This window comes from Biomphalaria glabrata, chromosome 6 (assembly GCF_947242115.1).
Source record: "Biomphalaria glabrata chromosome 6, xgBioGlab47.1, whole genome shotgun sequence".
Lineage (NCBI taxonomy): Eukaryota > Metazoa > Mollusca > Gastropoda > Planorbidae > Biomphalaria > Biomphalaria glabrata.
Window position 1 is genome coordinate 6,435,846 of NC_074716.1, and position 14,155 is coordinate 6,450,000.

The following is a 14,155-nucleotide window of genomic DNA, read 5'->3' on the forward strand; positions in this document are numbered from 1 at the left end:
AAGATTTCTGGAGACTTGAGCAGACGATCAGTTGTCAGAGGTGTCAGCATTGAAACCAAATGTATATTTATCACGGAAGTAATCACAATAGTTCTAGAACAATCAGGAGAACTTTAAGTTATACTACGATTTCTCAAGAATAAGCTTTTAAAATGAAAACATTCACACATTCAATACAATGAGCATTTGTTCAAGACACAGACGAAAATGAGAATATTTTAAAAATGTAAATTTTTTGTAAGGCAAATAATTTGATCTCCTATCGTCTTTTGAAATTATTTGTTCTGTAAACCTCAATTAGGTGACTATAAGCCAGCGGTTCTCAACCTTTTAAGCTCGGACACCCCTTTTTACTATCCCCCACTCTGCCACGACCTCCCCCCCCCCCCATAACATACACAGCAATAGAAGAATACACTAAATACAATCCATATTTTCGATGGTCTTAGGCGACCCATGACAAATCGTCAATCGACCCCTCAAGGGGTCGCGACCCACAGGTTGAGAACCCCTGCTAAAAGCGTTGTTATAGTTTTTAAAAATACCAGGCCTTGCTATTTCAAATATGGGAGGGATAGAGTTAAAGTTAAAGGATCCATTTTTGCCCGTTCCAAAAACAAAGTAAAAGTCGAATGAAGCACATACAACATTAAACATAATTAATTGGTTAAGAAACACCCTAACCACCGGTTCTATAATTGTTAACAAAAGGCTGAACTTCTTGAACTTTCCGAACAGATCTCGTAGAATCTCGAACTGAACAGAAATCTACTCACTTTAAATGGCGGGGAATCACTGGCATATAAATAAAACATAACTTGAAAAAGTCGGACGGAAACACTTGAATGAGGTCACGTGGATCATCAAGCCTCACTTCTAACAAATGATCGTCTGCAATATCTCGACCAATCCTCTTTTCAGTTAAAGCGGAAGAATAAATCAAAGCATATTGTGTCGTCTGTCAAGCTGAAACAAATTAGCTACCGATCCATATTGATTTTCTAAAGTTTTACTTGTGTAAGCATTGATTCAAAGTTCTCCGTTTTGTGGAGAATGCCACTAGGCTCAGATTTTGTTTCGGCTGAAATGATTGGAAAAGTTTTTAATAACTTCTAAGCGAGTTCTAAGCTTTTACCACGTTAAAAGAAAAGTTTGGCATTTCGTAAATCCTCCAACAAGAATGCAAGATTCAAGTATACAAGGGTAACATTTAAATGTATTTAGAATTAGGGAAATTAGATCTCTCTGTACATAAAATACTGTTTATTTTAGTGTCTGGGTGCATGTTTTAAGTTCAAACGTTAATGTTTATAGAGATATACATCGGATTCATAATCATCATATTAAACTATTTCAATATAACAAGGCTGTGGCTGAGTTGATGAATGGATGGCTGCCTGGTCGTGCCGTTTGCGCGCTGGACTGTCGTTTGGATTTATCGATAGTCCAGGGTTCAAACCCTGCCAGCTCCCATCCCCCGTCGTCCTGTGGGATGTTTGGACTAGGAAGTAAACTATCTTCAACTCTGAAGGAACATCCAAAATATGTAAAACATTTTACAAAACAAACAACATTTAATCAGCTTGTAAAGTAAAAATAAAAGTTACCCTCTAAGACAAAACCGGCGGCTTGAGGAGGCTTGAGTTCGAAGCCAAATCTTTTTTTTTTGTGTCTATAAAAGCTAACGAGATTGGATGTAGGAGAAATAACGCGTATACACTTTTACCAGACAGACAGTCAGACAGACATTATCTAATCTTTGTAAAAGTGACTGCAGGTTGTAAAAAAAAAAAGGTCGGACTTAGAGAGTGTGAGAGTGAGAGAGAGTGTGTGAGAGAGAGAGAGACAGAGTGAGAGAGAAAGAGAGAGAGAGAGTGAGAGAGAGACAGAGTGAGAGAGAGAGTGAGAGAGTGAGTGAGAGAGTGAGAGAGTGAGAGAGAAACAGCGTGAGAGAAAGGAAGAGTGAGAGAGAGAGAGTGAGAGAGAGAGACAGAATGAGAGAGAGAGTGAGGGGGAGAGAGATAGTGAGAGAGAGAGTGAGAGAGAGAGACAGAGTGAGAGAGAGAGACAGAGTGAGAGAGAGAGACAGAGTGAGAGAGAGAGACAGAGTGAGAGAGAGACAGCGTGAGAGAGAGGAAGAGTGAGAGAGAGTGAGAGAGAGAGCGACAGAGTGAGAGAGAGAAAGAGAGAGAGTGAGAGAGAGAGGGAGAGAGAGGGAGAGGGAGAGTGAGATAGAGATAGTGAGAGAGAAAGTGAGAGAGAGAGAGAGTGAGAGAGAGAGAGAGTGAGAGGGAGAGAGATAGTGAGAGAGAGAGAGGAAGAGTGAGAGAGAGTGAGAGAGAGAGAGAGGGACAGAGTGAGAGAGAGAAAGAGAGAGAGAGAGTGAGAGAGAGAGGGAGAGAGAGAGAGTGAGAGGGAGAGAGATAGTGAGAGAGAGAGAGTGAGAGAGAGTGATAGTGAGAGAGAGAGTGAGAGAGAGAGAGAGTGAGAGAGAGAGTGAGAGAGAGTGAGAGAGAGAGAGTGAGAGAGAGAGAGAGAGAGTGAGAGAGAGAGAGGAAGAGTGAGAGAGAGAGAGAGAGAGAGGGAGAGAGAGAGTGAGAGGGAGAGAGATAGTGAGAGAGAGAGAGTGAGAGAGAGAGTGAGAGAGAGAGACAGAGTGAGAGAGAGAGACAGAGTGAGAGAGAGAGACAGAGTGAGAGAGAGACAGAGTGAGAGAGAGAGTGAGAGAGTGAGAGAGAGAGTGAGAGGGAGAGAGATAGTGAGAGAGAGAGAGTGAGAGAGAGTGATAGTGAGACAGCGAGTGAGAGAGAGAGAGTGAGAGTGAGATAGAGATAGTGAGAGAGAGAGTGAGAGAGAGAGAGACTGAGAGAGAGAGAGTGAGAGGGAGAGAGATAGTGAGAGAGAGAGATAGAGAGTGAGAGAGAGAGTGAGAGTGAGATAGAGATAGTGAGAGAGAGTGAGAGAGAGAGAGTGAGATAGAGATAGTGAGAGAGAGAGAGAGTGAGAGAGAGTGTGAGAGAGAGAAAATTAGTGAGAGATAGAGTGAGAGAGATAGTGAGAGAGAGGGTGAGAGAGAGAGAGTGAGAAAGAGAGTGAGAGAAAAAAGTGAAAGAGTGAGTCAGAGTGAGAGAGAGAGAGAGTGGGAGAGAAAGAGGGAGAGAGAGAGTAAAATTGAGAGAGAGTGAGACAGAGAGAGAGAGTGAGACAGAGAGAGAGAGAGCGCGAGAGAGAGAGAGCGTGAGAGATAGCGAGAGAGACAGGGAGAAAATGAGAGGGAGAGAAGGAAAGAGAGGTCAGATGTAGATGTAGATGAATACTTGAATGAAAGTGAGTGTCCATTCTTTCTCCTCATCCCACTTGGTCAGCCAGGTGAAGCCGAGACTTTTCATCGATGGAACCAGAAAAAAAAAGGTCTGTACCAATCTTTACTACGCTTCCCAGGAACAGGGCCTATAAAGCTTTTCCTAAACACCGACAACTTTTTGGGAAGGGGTACAGTAGACCTATATCTCTCTCACGGGATTGGAAAAGCCTTTGCGTATTATAAATGGCAAAAATATACCCGGCCAGAGAAGTATACTGGCCACCATTTGGATTTAGTGATCATTCCATTGATTTATTTTTAATCCAAGCTAATAAGAAACATTTTTTAAAAGAATGTTTAAAATGATTGAAACCTTACTTTAATCCTTGTGCTAATCTGAATGATTATACATTGCTTCCTTTTTGATTGCCTTTCTAATGAGTTATGACTTATGGAGTTTGCTTAACCTATATAGCCTGCAAAACAAATTTAGCATGTTTTTACTTATTCAAAGCGTCTTAACTTTCTGGCAAGCTTCAGGCATTCAGAGTCTTAGCCCCATGCCTCATGGTGTGGGTGAAAGCAGGCAGGGTTTGCATTGTTCATGGTGCATACAAACCTACCAACCACCCGTCCTAAGTTGAATGAAACGACAGTATAACACAGCCATGAGTTCACGACATGCTCATAGCGACAGGAACAATAACAGTAATCATATATATCTCCACGCTCCAATTCAGTTGTATAATAACACCGCATAGAAATACCGAACATGAAAGCTGCAGACTATAGAGAACATACTACCTTGTTCCAAAATTAACTGGTGCGATCATATTACAAAGGTAATATCAACTGTGTCTGCTTGTCTGGTACAAAGTATTTACAAGCCATTTCTCGCGAACCCATTTTTCTGGTCATCATGAATCTTGGCACAAAATTATTCATTGGCAAAGACAAGACAGGAATCAATAAAAGAAATAAGCCAATTAGTACATTAATTTCAGGTAATCAATTAGCTTGTTTGGTACCATCAAGAGAAATTAATTCTTAATTATTGACACGAATGGCTAATTTGTAAGGCTTTCTACCCTTCGATATCCTTTAACGCCATTCCTCCCACACGCATTATCGGATAAGGTTAATACTTTTAACAAGTATCAATTTTACATAGCAAAATATAAATCAATTATATAATCAACCAGTCAAACAGTTTATAATCAGTAATTAATTTATTTTGCTTGAGATCGAATAAGGGTAATAACTTCTAAATTATTGAGAGGTATAGTTGTTTTATTCTGCTTGTTTTCACAATTTCTATAAAGTATGCTTGTAGGCGTTGATTAGCATTGACCCACACCTTAAAATTAAGTTTCATAAGAATATACCAAACTTTGACAAATGTGTCATTACATTGATTTATAGTTTTTTAGCTCATGCAATCATTTAAAATAAGACACTTTCATTATTATTAAAAAAATTAATTGCTATTTGATAAAGATGATGTCGGTCTATAGTTTCCCACATAATTTCTTACAATGCTTCTTTATTCTATAAAGTCTTTCCAAATTCTTGTATTAACAAGTGCCCAATATGTATATGTTATTTCTATATTTATTCTCATCTTATCTTATCTTTTGAAATACAGACATGACGTCAACAAAGAAGTTGATTACGTCCTACGCGTGTTACTATGTCAATCTAGTCATGCATGTTAAACAATGACTTAAATTCTGCCAAGTCATTGGTTTTCCTGGCTGACTCAGGCAACCCATTACATGCTCCAATATTATTAGGGAAGAAGGAGCGTTTCTTTACTCATATCTTTTATTGAATACAAAAAAAAAACAACATAGTCGATTGTGGGGATCCCGGCTAAAACATTTTCCAGTTCTAAGCCGGATTTAATTTTTAGATAATTATATTTGAAAAAAATATAGCGATCAAACCAGAGGGTTCATTGAGTGTCAAAGTAGATAGTTCTTTTTCCCCAAATATGTAGGGCCCCTACATAAGCCGAGAAATGTCATGGTACATTTTTTGGTGCCGATTTTTTAAAATCCATTAAGAGCTGGCTAACCATAAGAAGAAGTTTGAACTAAACTAACAATAATAAGACTAGCTGCGCACCTCCAGGAGCAAAACAAATACTCTCTTTAATGATAGTTTTGTATCATGTAAATCATTTTATTTTATATATATTAAAAAGCCCCCACTCAATCATTACTCATTCTTCCCTCTACTGTGGACGAAAATATACAAAAAAAATCGCGCCTCATTCACTACCCTATTCACCCCATTCACTACAAACCAGAAAAGAGTTTGAGGGGGCGCGACATAATATACAATTGGATGCAGCGTAGATAATTAGCTCATATAAATAAGATAAGAAAAAAGGTTTTGTACTCGTATTTTGTGTAGAATTTTAAGCCCCCTTCTCCCTTTTGAATTCCAGCAGTGCCTCCTGTGGGTGGGTTCTGAACTCGTTAAAGACCATACTGTTATAAAAGAAAATATTACATTCACCCCCAGACATCCTGTTTTAGTTGTGTATAGCATTACAAATAGAGGAATCTCTCAGTGTGGACAAAAAAGAGAGAGAACGAGAGATGATAGGCTGTACCTGTGACCTTTAGGCCTTCAACTCAAACCAGGATGGTAAGGAGACGTTGTACACAAAAAATAAAAAAAAAATTCCATACTTGATCTAAATCTTAAAGGAAAAACTAGGCAAACATAGATGAAATGAGAATTATAAAAATATTAGAGGTAGACAGACTTATTTGATAGGATTATGAAGAAAGAGATCCAATTCTGTGTATACGTGGTGTATGTCATCGTTTGGGTAAGTAGTAGATTTAAAATTATCTATCTATCTATCTATCTATCTATCTATCTATCTATCTATCCATCTATCCATCTATCTATCTATCTATCTATCTATCTATCTATCTATCTATCTATCTATCCATCCATCTATCTATCTATCTATCTATCTATCTATCTATCTATCTATCTATCTATCTATCTATCTATCTATCTATCCATCTATCTATCTATCTATCTATCTATCTATCTATCTAATCTATCTAATCTATCTATTTATCTATCTATCTATCTATCTATCTATCTATCTATCTGTCTATCCGTTTGTCTGTCTGTCTGTCTCTCTCTCTCTCTATCTCTTTATATATGTCCTCTCTCTGTTTTAACATACAAACACATATATACATAACTATACTTTAAAAAAATAAATCTTTTAATGCTAAAATAAACGTTTCAATTAAAAGCATATTTTTTTTTGCTTATATTTTTTGATTTAAAACTACGTCAAAAATAATGTAATTTCAGTTCAGAGTTTCAGAAACATATACAAATTGCCTGACACTGACTACTGGGAAACTACAATATGGATACACATGTATTAAAAGCTCCGAATGCCAGACCGAATATTGTATTAACGCAGCTTGTTCCTGTCCTGATGTCTCTCTCTTGGATGAAGAAACTGGTCTTTGTGCTAGAAGTGAGATATTGTAATAAGTTTTGTGTACAGAAATGTCGTGTTTATGTCGTGCTATATTAAATGATGCAAGATACGTTTTAATTGTATAGAATATTTTATGATTCATATGTTTATTTCTAAATTCGTATAGATTTTTTTCATGTTAATTTTTAACTATAAAAGCTTCTTTTCCATGCTTTAACAGCCAGGTAACTGGAAATATAATGCATTATTTTTCAGAGAGTGGTCATATTATAGCAAGGAACGAGGAATGTGGGTACATTGTCAGCACTGGTGACATCCCTTTCGGTGCATTAAGGCAATGGAACATTACGGGGGAACCTGAGACCTACGTCACTTTAGTGTAAGATCTCGAGGATTTTAGTATTAAATACATATCAAGTCATATTTCAAAAAATAATTTTAAAACTTTATATCAAGTGAAATCGCATCAATTATTTCGAATCTATCATGGGACTATTTTTTTAATAGACTATGTGACAGGTGGGGAAATGTGACGTGTGTTTGGCACGTTTTATGTCTAGGGGATGATTATTTTTGATGCTATCACACCCCCACTTATCAGCATATGAATCGGGAGCAGACACGCAACGAGACAAAGCAATGAAAGATAGATACAAAAGTTAAAATAAAGGAAATTTATTTACATAAATATACATATAATGATAAAAAGGGGGAGGGTTTGCATCTATCTCTAGTATATTCTATGTTTAATCATCACTCTTGCACATAATAAGAGAGTATGTCACTTTGTCCTCTGACTTAGCTGGTTGTCCTGTTGATGTCGCAGCTGGCTGGGTCCTGGCTTGAGGTTCTGCAGCTGGAGGTGGCGCTCTAGCGGATAGAGGGACGCCGGCGATATAGCTCTTGTGGAGTCTCAGTCCCAAGTTCTAGTATCTGTAGTGGGCACAGTATGGCGGGTGGCCGGATACCGTGGGCACAAGGTTACTGCGGGCAGAGCTGATCTGCCGTGGGCAGTGTGAGTAACAGGATATGTCCAGTGAGTTGCAGAGGGTTGGCGTAGCTATGACGTCTCGCACAGATCTGACTCTATAGGGACGTCGCGCCTAATAGCTTGACAGGTGGGCTGTCGAATAGGCGGGCAATGCCGATAGCGCCAAGTAGTAGAGTTGGGTAGATCTCAGTAGGCAAGTGCAGCGCTGAATAGCACTAAGCACAACTGCAGGTAAATGGATCGTTGATCCAGTAACTAGGCAATAGGTGATTCTTGATAGCAACTAGGCAAGTGCAGCGCTGATTAGCACTAAGCACATAGATAGGCCAGTAGGCAAATAGGCAGTAGGTGATTCTCAATAGCAGGTAAATAAGCCAGTGCAGTGTTGAATAGCACTAAGCACCTAAATAAGCCAGTAGGCAAATAGGCAGACACCTGAGGGAGGCTGCGGATAAATAAAGACAAGTTAGGACATGTCTCTCATACATCTTATCGATGCCCTCGACTGAGGTGCATTCGTCAGATTGGTGAAATTGCTTTAGAGCACAATGAGGAGATGATGACAAATGGGATTTGGAAAATAGATGGCAGATAGTAGCATTATATAAATGTACATAAAAGGGGAAATACTAATATAAAAATGTACATAGAAGGGGAAATAATAATCTCAAATAAACAACACAGGTGGATAGAGAAAGAAAAGGGGGGGGGGGTTGAATTGGGCGGTGGTCAGCGACCCAGATGATTGTTTACATATGACCGTGGGTCGAGAACAATGGAGCGCGCTTGAATGGTGTGTCCGTTCAAGCGGCGCAACTCTCATTAGAGTAAAATGAGTAAAGGGGAGATAATTCATTACAGGGGAGATAATTCATATCTCCTTTCTAAGCGCAGTATTAGTGCGATAGTAAAATCATCAAGGCGATCAACCGAGATAAAGGAAATAAAATAAGGTGTACAAATATATACATGGTTGCATCAATGATCAATTGAGCAACGTAGCATTAATAGATTAATGCAATACTAAAATATATACATAGCACATGTTTATGTTTTCTACTTACGCCAGTGAGAAATACACAATGCACTAATTAAATATAAATGAACAAAATACACATGATAATATCCAATGGAAAAGCACAAAAGTAATTGAGATGGAACTTGTGATTAAGTTCGGCTTACCACCAGGTATTCCTCTAGGAGAAAGAAGGTATGAAGTAGTCCAGACTTAATAGCTCAACGACAATGAGAAATCTACTTTATATATGCCTGGAAAATGTGGGCGGGCACAGGAAATGTCCTAGGCTAAGAATTATCATACACGTGGGTGAATTAGACTTAAGATGGGAGCGTCGAGAGGCCCTTTGACTCGAGTAATCTCCTAGATCAAAGAGAGACGTAGGAGAAAAGGGGGGGGGGTTAGCTTGCATTCAAACCAAGGTGGTGTAAACCGCGACCGTCCTTCAGACATCCGGCGGGTAAGACAAAAGAGATTGTGTGTTTACCTTTCCCCGATCAAGGGCAGATAAATGAAAGGATGCGCCTTAGCTATCTCCAATGTGGTCAACTAAGTCTAGCCTGGAGCGGAAAAGGTGGCGCGGGTGAAGAAATTGGGGTTAGGACGGGGAAATAATTAAAATAAAATAAATAAATGATGAAAAATAATAATTAATGCTGTGATAAATTTGAGTGACTCTGACAGCGAGTTTTTGACTTGTCACAGACTATCAATTATTGCGATTGGAAATATTTTAATTGTTTTTTTTTTCTTAGCACAACTTTTATGTTTATATAATGGTCAGTGCACTGATGTGTAGTCACTTTTGTGTGTTGGAAGAGGGAAGACTGTTTTTCGGAGAAATGTTTCGGTGCTATTTTTTTTTATTTATTAAAAAAAATAAAAAATATTCTCAATGTCCCCAGTCTCGATAACGCGTTAGCCACTAAGCTATTTAAGTGCTTATAACAAGCGAAATATATATATATATATATATATATATATATATATATATATATATATATATATATATATATATATATATATATATATTTAAAGAACAAAGCGTATCCAATGAGGAAGAACTGCGTCCTTAAACCTTTATGTATAGATATTGTACAAGTTATTTCTCTTATTCGATATCACACAAAGTAGTTAATTATATGACACTGCCAATTCATCAACTCAGGGCTCAAAAGTAACGTAGCATTTTACTGCCCAGTAAATTGTCAATACTGTACAATTGGCAACTTGTAACCTCAACTGCACCAATGTTCTGCTGTGGATACCTATACAGTGATATCAACTTTGTACTGCTGTAAAAAGAACTATACTGACTTCTCTGTATAAGGCTGAACTTTGTTGTACTGTACTGCATCGTACTGCACCGTACTGCATCGTACTGCACCGTACTGCACCATACTGCATCGTACTGCACCGTACTGCATCGTACTGCACCGTACTGCATCGTACTGCACCGTACTGCACCGTACTGCGTCGTACTGCACCGTACTGCATCGTACTGCACCGTACTGCATCGTAAATCGAGAAGTTGTGATTCCTTGACTCTGATGATTTCTTTATATAGGGTTCCCGAATACCTTCTAAAACCAAATGGAACGTCACTCATCTATTCTTGATGAAAAAAAAAGTAAAGTTCCTCGTTTCGACCTTGCGATGTATAGGGCAGTGACTAAGTTCAGATACCCATTAGCATTGAGTGGACTCAGGGGCTCCCTAAAAACCCCAGTCTTCACTGAGATTCGAACCCATGACCCCAGGTTCGGAAGTCACGCGCTTAACCATTCAGCCATCGCGCCCCTTCTTGGTGATCACATGACTGTATCCGACTGGCTTGGGTAGTTGTCACATTAGATCTTTCTCGAAGTGTCGCCCCACCGCCACTAGTCATTGTTGACCGACGTCACAGATAATTATTGATTGCTCCTCTAGCGCTGGCCTGGCTAATTTAAGTCATCCTTCATCAGCTTCATCCCCATACAATTTAATTAATCAAAGTCCAGATATTGGCATATTCTTTGATACTTTATTAATTTTTGTAAAATAATGTGATGTCTAGATATTTATAACCTCTCCACAGAATTCTTGAAGTCAACATGAATCCGTACACTTGTGATAATAATTACGTAGAGGTCACTGAAGACTCTAGAATAAAAGGTAGAGCCCTATGTACTACAGGGGACTTCACTGCCAAATATCACGCCTCGATATCAAACAATATTACTGTCAACTACAGAGGAACGACGGCAGGCTATAAAGGTTTCAGAGCCGTTTACTTCATAAGAAGTAAGCCTTTCAATTTTGCTTGACGGCCCAGCATACGCTTTCGTGTACTGTATCAGACAATCAGAATGTGCTTGGAAAATTACTCAAACACATAAAACAAAATAGAATAAAGTCATGAAAAAACAACAATAAAGCTTATTTAAGGGAAGAAGTCTGCACTTAGCACTATATGTATTAATAATGTATAAGCTATTTCCCATCTTTGATATCAAACAAAATAATTAATAACCAAAAATTACTTGACTGGTTGGTTATTAAAAAAAAATTGGTGTTGTGATATGTACAATAAATAATTGTTTAAAGAATCAACTTGATCAGAGAATGCATGAGGGAGAAATGGCGTTAACAATTGTTTAAAGGGAGTAAACCCAACAAATTAAGTTATTTCCTGTGAATACTGAAGGAGTAGTCTCCCTTGTTTGTATCATACAATAGAATTAATTGACTATTTGGTTATATTATGTTTATTGATTCATGTCTTGACTTTGCCTATGAACAATTGTGCACAATTTCAACTTGATCCGGGTAGAGAGAAAATAAGTCTGCATAATATTAACAAGATAGACAATAAACATGCATATTAGGTACCCTGTGGGACCAAGTAAACAAAGGATGTTCGGGCCACGAGGCACGAGGCCTTCGTCAGCTACAAAACAAACAAAAAATCAAACAATTAGCACAAAATAAGCTTAAGTTAACTTATCTGTCCGATGTTGTTCTCTATCGAGGCTAAAAAAGAAATGAGCTACGCTGGTGTAAAAGCGCGGACAGTGATGTCAGGCAAAGATGAATGGAAAAAGGATGTCTTATCTTCTTAACTTATATAATACAGACGTTACTTCAAAAAGATGACCTAAATTCTGCTTAGTCACTGGCTACGTCAAAATGAATTATGCACACCAAGAGTTGCGATGACATGGAAGCCAATACGAGGAAAGCGACACACCTTCATGGAGGACCTCAGAACAGTGGACACCAGGTGGGAGGAGGCTTCAGACATTGCCAATGACAGATCTTTATGGAGACAGCTTGCCGCCCAATGCGCCGAACGGCGCGGGAGGGCCTAAGTCTAGGTCTAAGACTGGCTAGCTCAGGCAACACATTCCATGCTCTAATAGCACGTGGGAAGAAGGAGTATTTGTACAAATTTGTCCTAGCATATGAAACGAGAAATGTGCCTTTATCTTTGTGTCTATTTGAGCATTTTATTAAATTTTGTTTTTGTATTTGAAGATTATGGTTCAGGATTGTATGTATAATTGCTATCTTCTATCCTGAAGGCTTTCTAAATTGAGTGATTTTACTAAAGGTATTACTCTAATCAAATATTATTATTCGTTTGTTATGAATCTCACTGCTTTGTTTTGTGGCTGTTCCAGTTTCTTAATATTTTCTTGAGTTGAGGGGTCCCAAAAAAACGGAGAATGCATATTGTATTATTGTCCTAACCAAGGTTAATAGTGTCAGTGTTAGTGCGTATGTCATTTAAAATAAAAGTGTATTGGTTGTTGATACCGTGATGTTGAAGGCTGACATGTACATTTTTTTAATCGATTTGCAGACTGGTGCTTTTGTCATTGCATTGTTGTAAAGCAGTGACGAGGAGATCAGTGGTACCTCCCTATGATGTGTGTTATTGAAATGAATAGATACGGGCTTGAATTGCAAAATTAAGCATGACTCTAACGTGTTTTTAAGGTCGTGCCTGTGCTTCCGATATAGATAGATTGACACCTTGAGCATATTATAGCATATATGACTCCTCTAGAATCGCAGTTAAATTTGCCACTGATCTTAATGGTCATCTTATTACAAGTGATGGTGGGTGTGGCGAGAGTGTATTAGCAGGTCTTACTGTTATAATTATAATTTTTATTTATCATACAAATCCACTTAAAGGAAGGCTGTTGCTGAAATACAGATTTTAAATAATCCCAACAGTTTTGTGAATTATGGTAATTTAATCATAATACAATGAAGTTAGCGATGTAATTATTATATTTACCATTATATTATATTAACAGAAATACTATTCTATGTGTATTTACATAGTAACTCAACTTTTATCTAGATAACTCTGCTGTGTTAACTGAACCAACTGGGTATATATCTAGCCAGGGCTATCCAATGGACTTCGGCTACTATAGAGAATACACCATGCTTATAACAGCTAAACCTGGTCAACTAATTAGATTAAGGTAAAATCTAAGTTACTCAGTGCGACAGTGTTTCCCATACTTTTTTTCTTTAACGGAACACTTTGCACATTTTAAGTCTTAATTGGAACATTTTTTTGTTCAGATTGTTAAAACAGTTAATTATTCCAGTAGTTAATGGAACCCCTATGCAGGGATAACGGAACGCTAGGGTTTAGCGAACACAGTTTGGGAAACACTGCAGTACGAGATGGAAAAAAAGAATAAAAGAGAAAAAGAGGGGAGGAGAAATAAACAGAGAGGGAGAGTTGAAGGTGGAGAGGGAGATAAATGTAGAGAGGAGAGAAAAAAAGAGGCAGATGAGAGTGGGAGGGAGGTAATGAGAGAGGAATAGAGGAAGAAAGTGTGGTATGGAGGAAGATTAAGTGGTATGGAGGGAGAGAAAGTGGTGTTGAGGGAGAGAGAGTGGTATGGAGGGAGAGAAAGTGGTGTGGAGGGAGAGAAAGTGGTGTGGAGGGAGAGAAAGTGGTGTGGAGGGAGAGAAAGTGGTGTCGAGGGAGAGAAAGTGGTGTGGAGGGAGAGAAAGTGGTGTGGAGGAAGATAAAGTGGTGTGGATGGAGAGAAAGTGGTATGGAGGGAGATAACGTTGTGTGGAAGAAGATAAAGTGGTGTCGAGGGAGAGAAAGTAGTGTGGAGGGAGATAAAGTGGTATGCAGGGAGAGAAAGTGGTGTGGAGGGAGAGAAAGTGGTGTGGAGGGAGAGAAAGTGGTGTCGAGGGAGAGAAAGTGGTGTGGAGGGAGAGAAAGTGGTGTGGAGGAAGATAAAGTGGTGTCGAGGGAGAGAAAGTAGTGTGGAGGGAGATAAAGTGGTATGCAGGGAGAGAAAGTGGTATAGAGGGAGAGAAAGTGGTGTGGAG

At 38.6% G+C, this 14,155-nt stretch overlaps 1 protein-coding gene across 1 annotated transcript in view; it reads left to right on the top strand.

The window, feature by feature from the left end:
• The first annotated feature begins 2,606 nt into the window (after positions 1-2,606).
• Positions 2,607-14,155, top strand: part of LOC106073844 (uncharacterized) — a 16,429-nt gene continuing 4,880 nt past the window's right edge. The window contains exons 1-5 of the mRNA XM_056033821.1: positions 2,607-6,146; positions 6,653-6,824; positions 7,044-7,167; positions 10,878-11,083; positions 13,155-13,281. Coding sequence (XP_055889796.1) covers positions 6,096-6,146; positions 6,653-6,824; positions 7,044-7,167; positions 10,878-11,083; positions 13,155-13,281 — 680 coding nt within the window. The 5' untranslated portion in view covers positions 2,607-6,095. The remainder of the gene's footprint in view (positions 6,147-6,652; positions 6,825-7,043; positions 7,168-10,877; positions 11,084-13,154; positions 13,282-14,155) is intronic.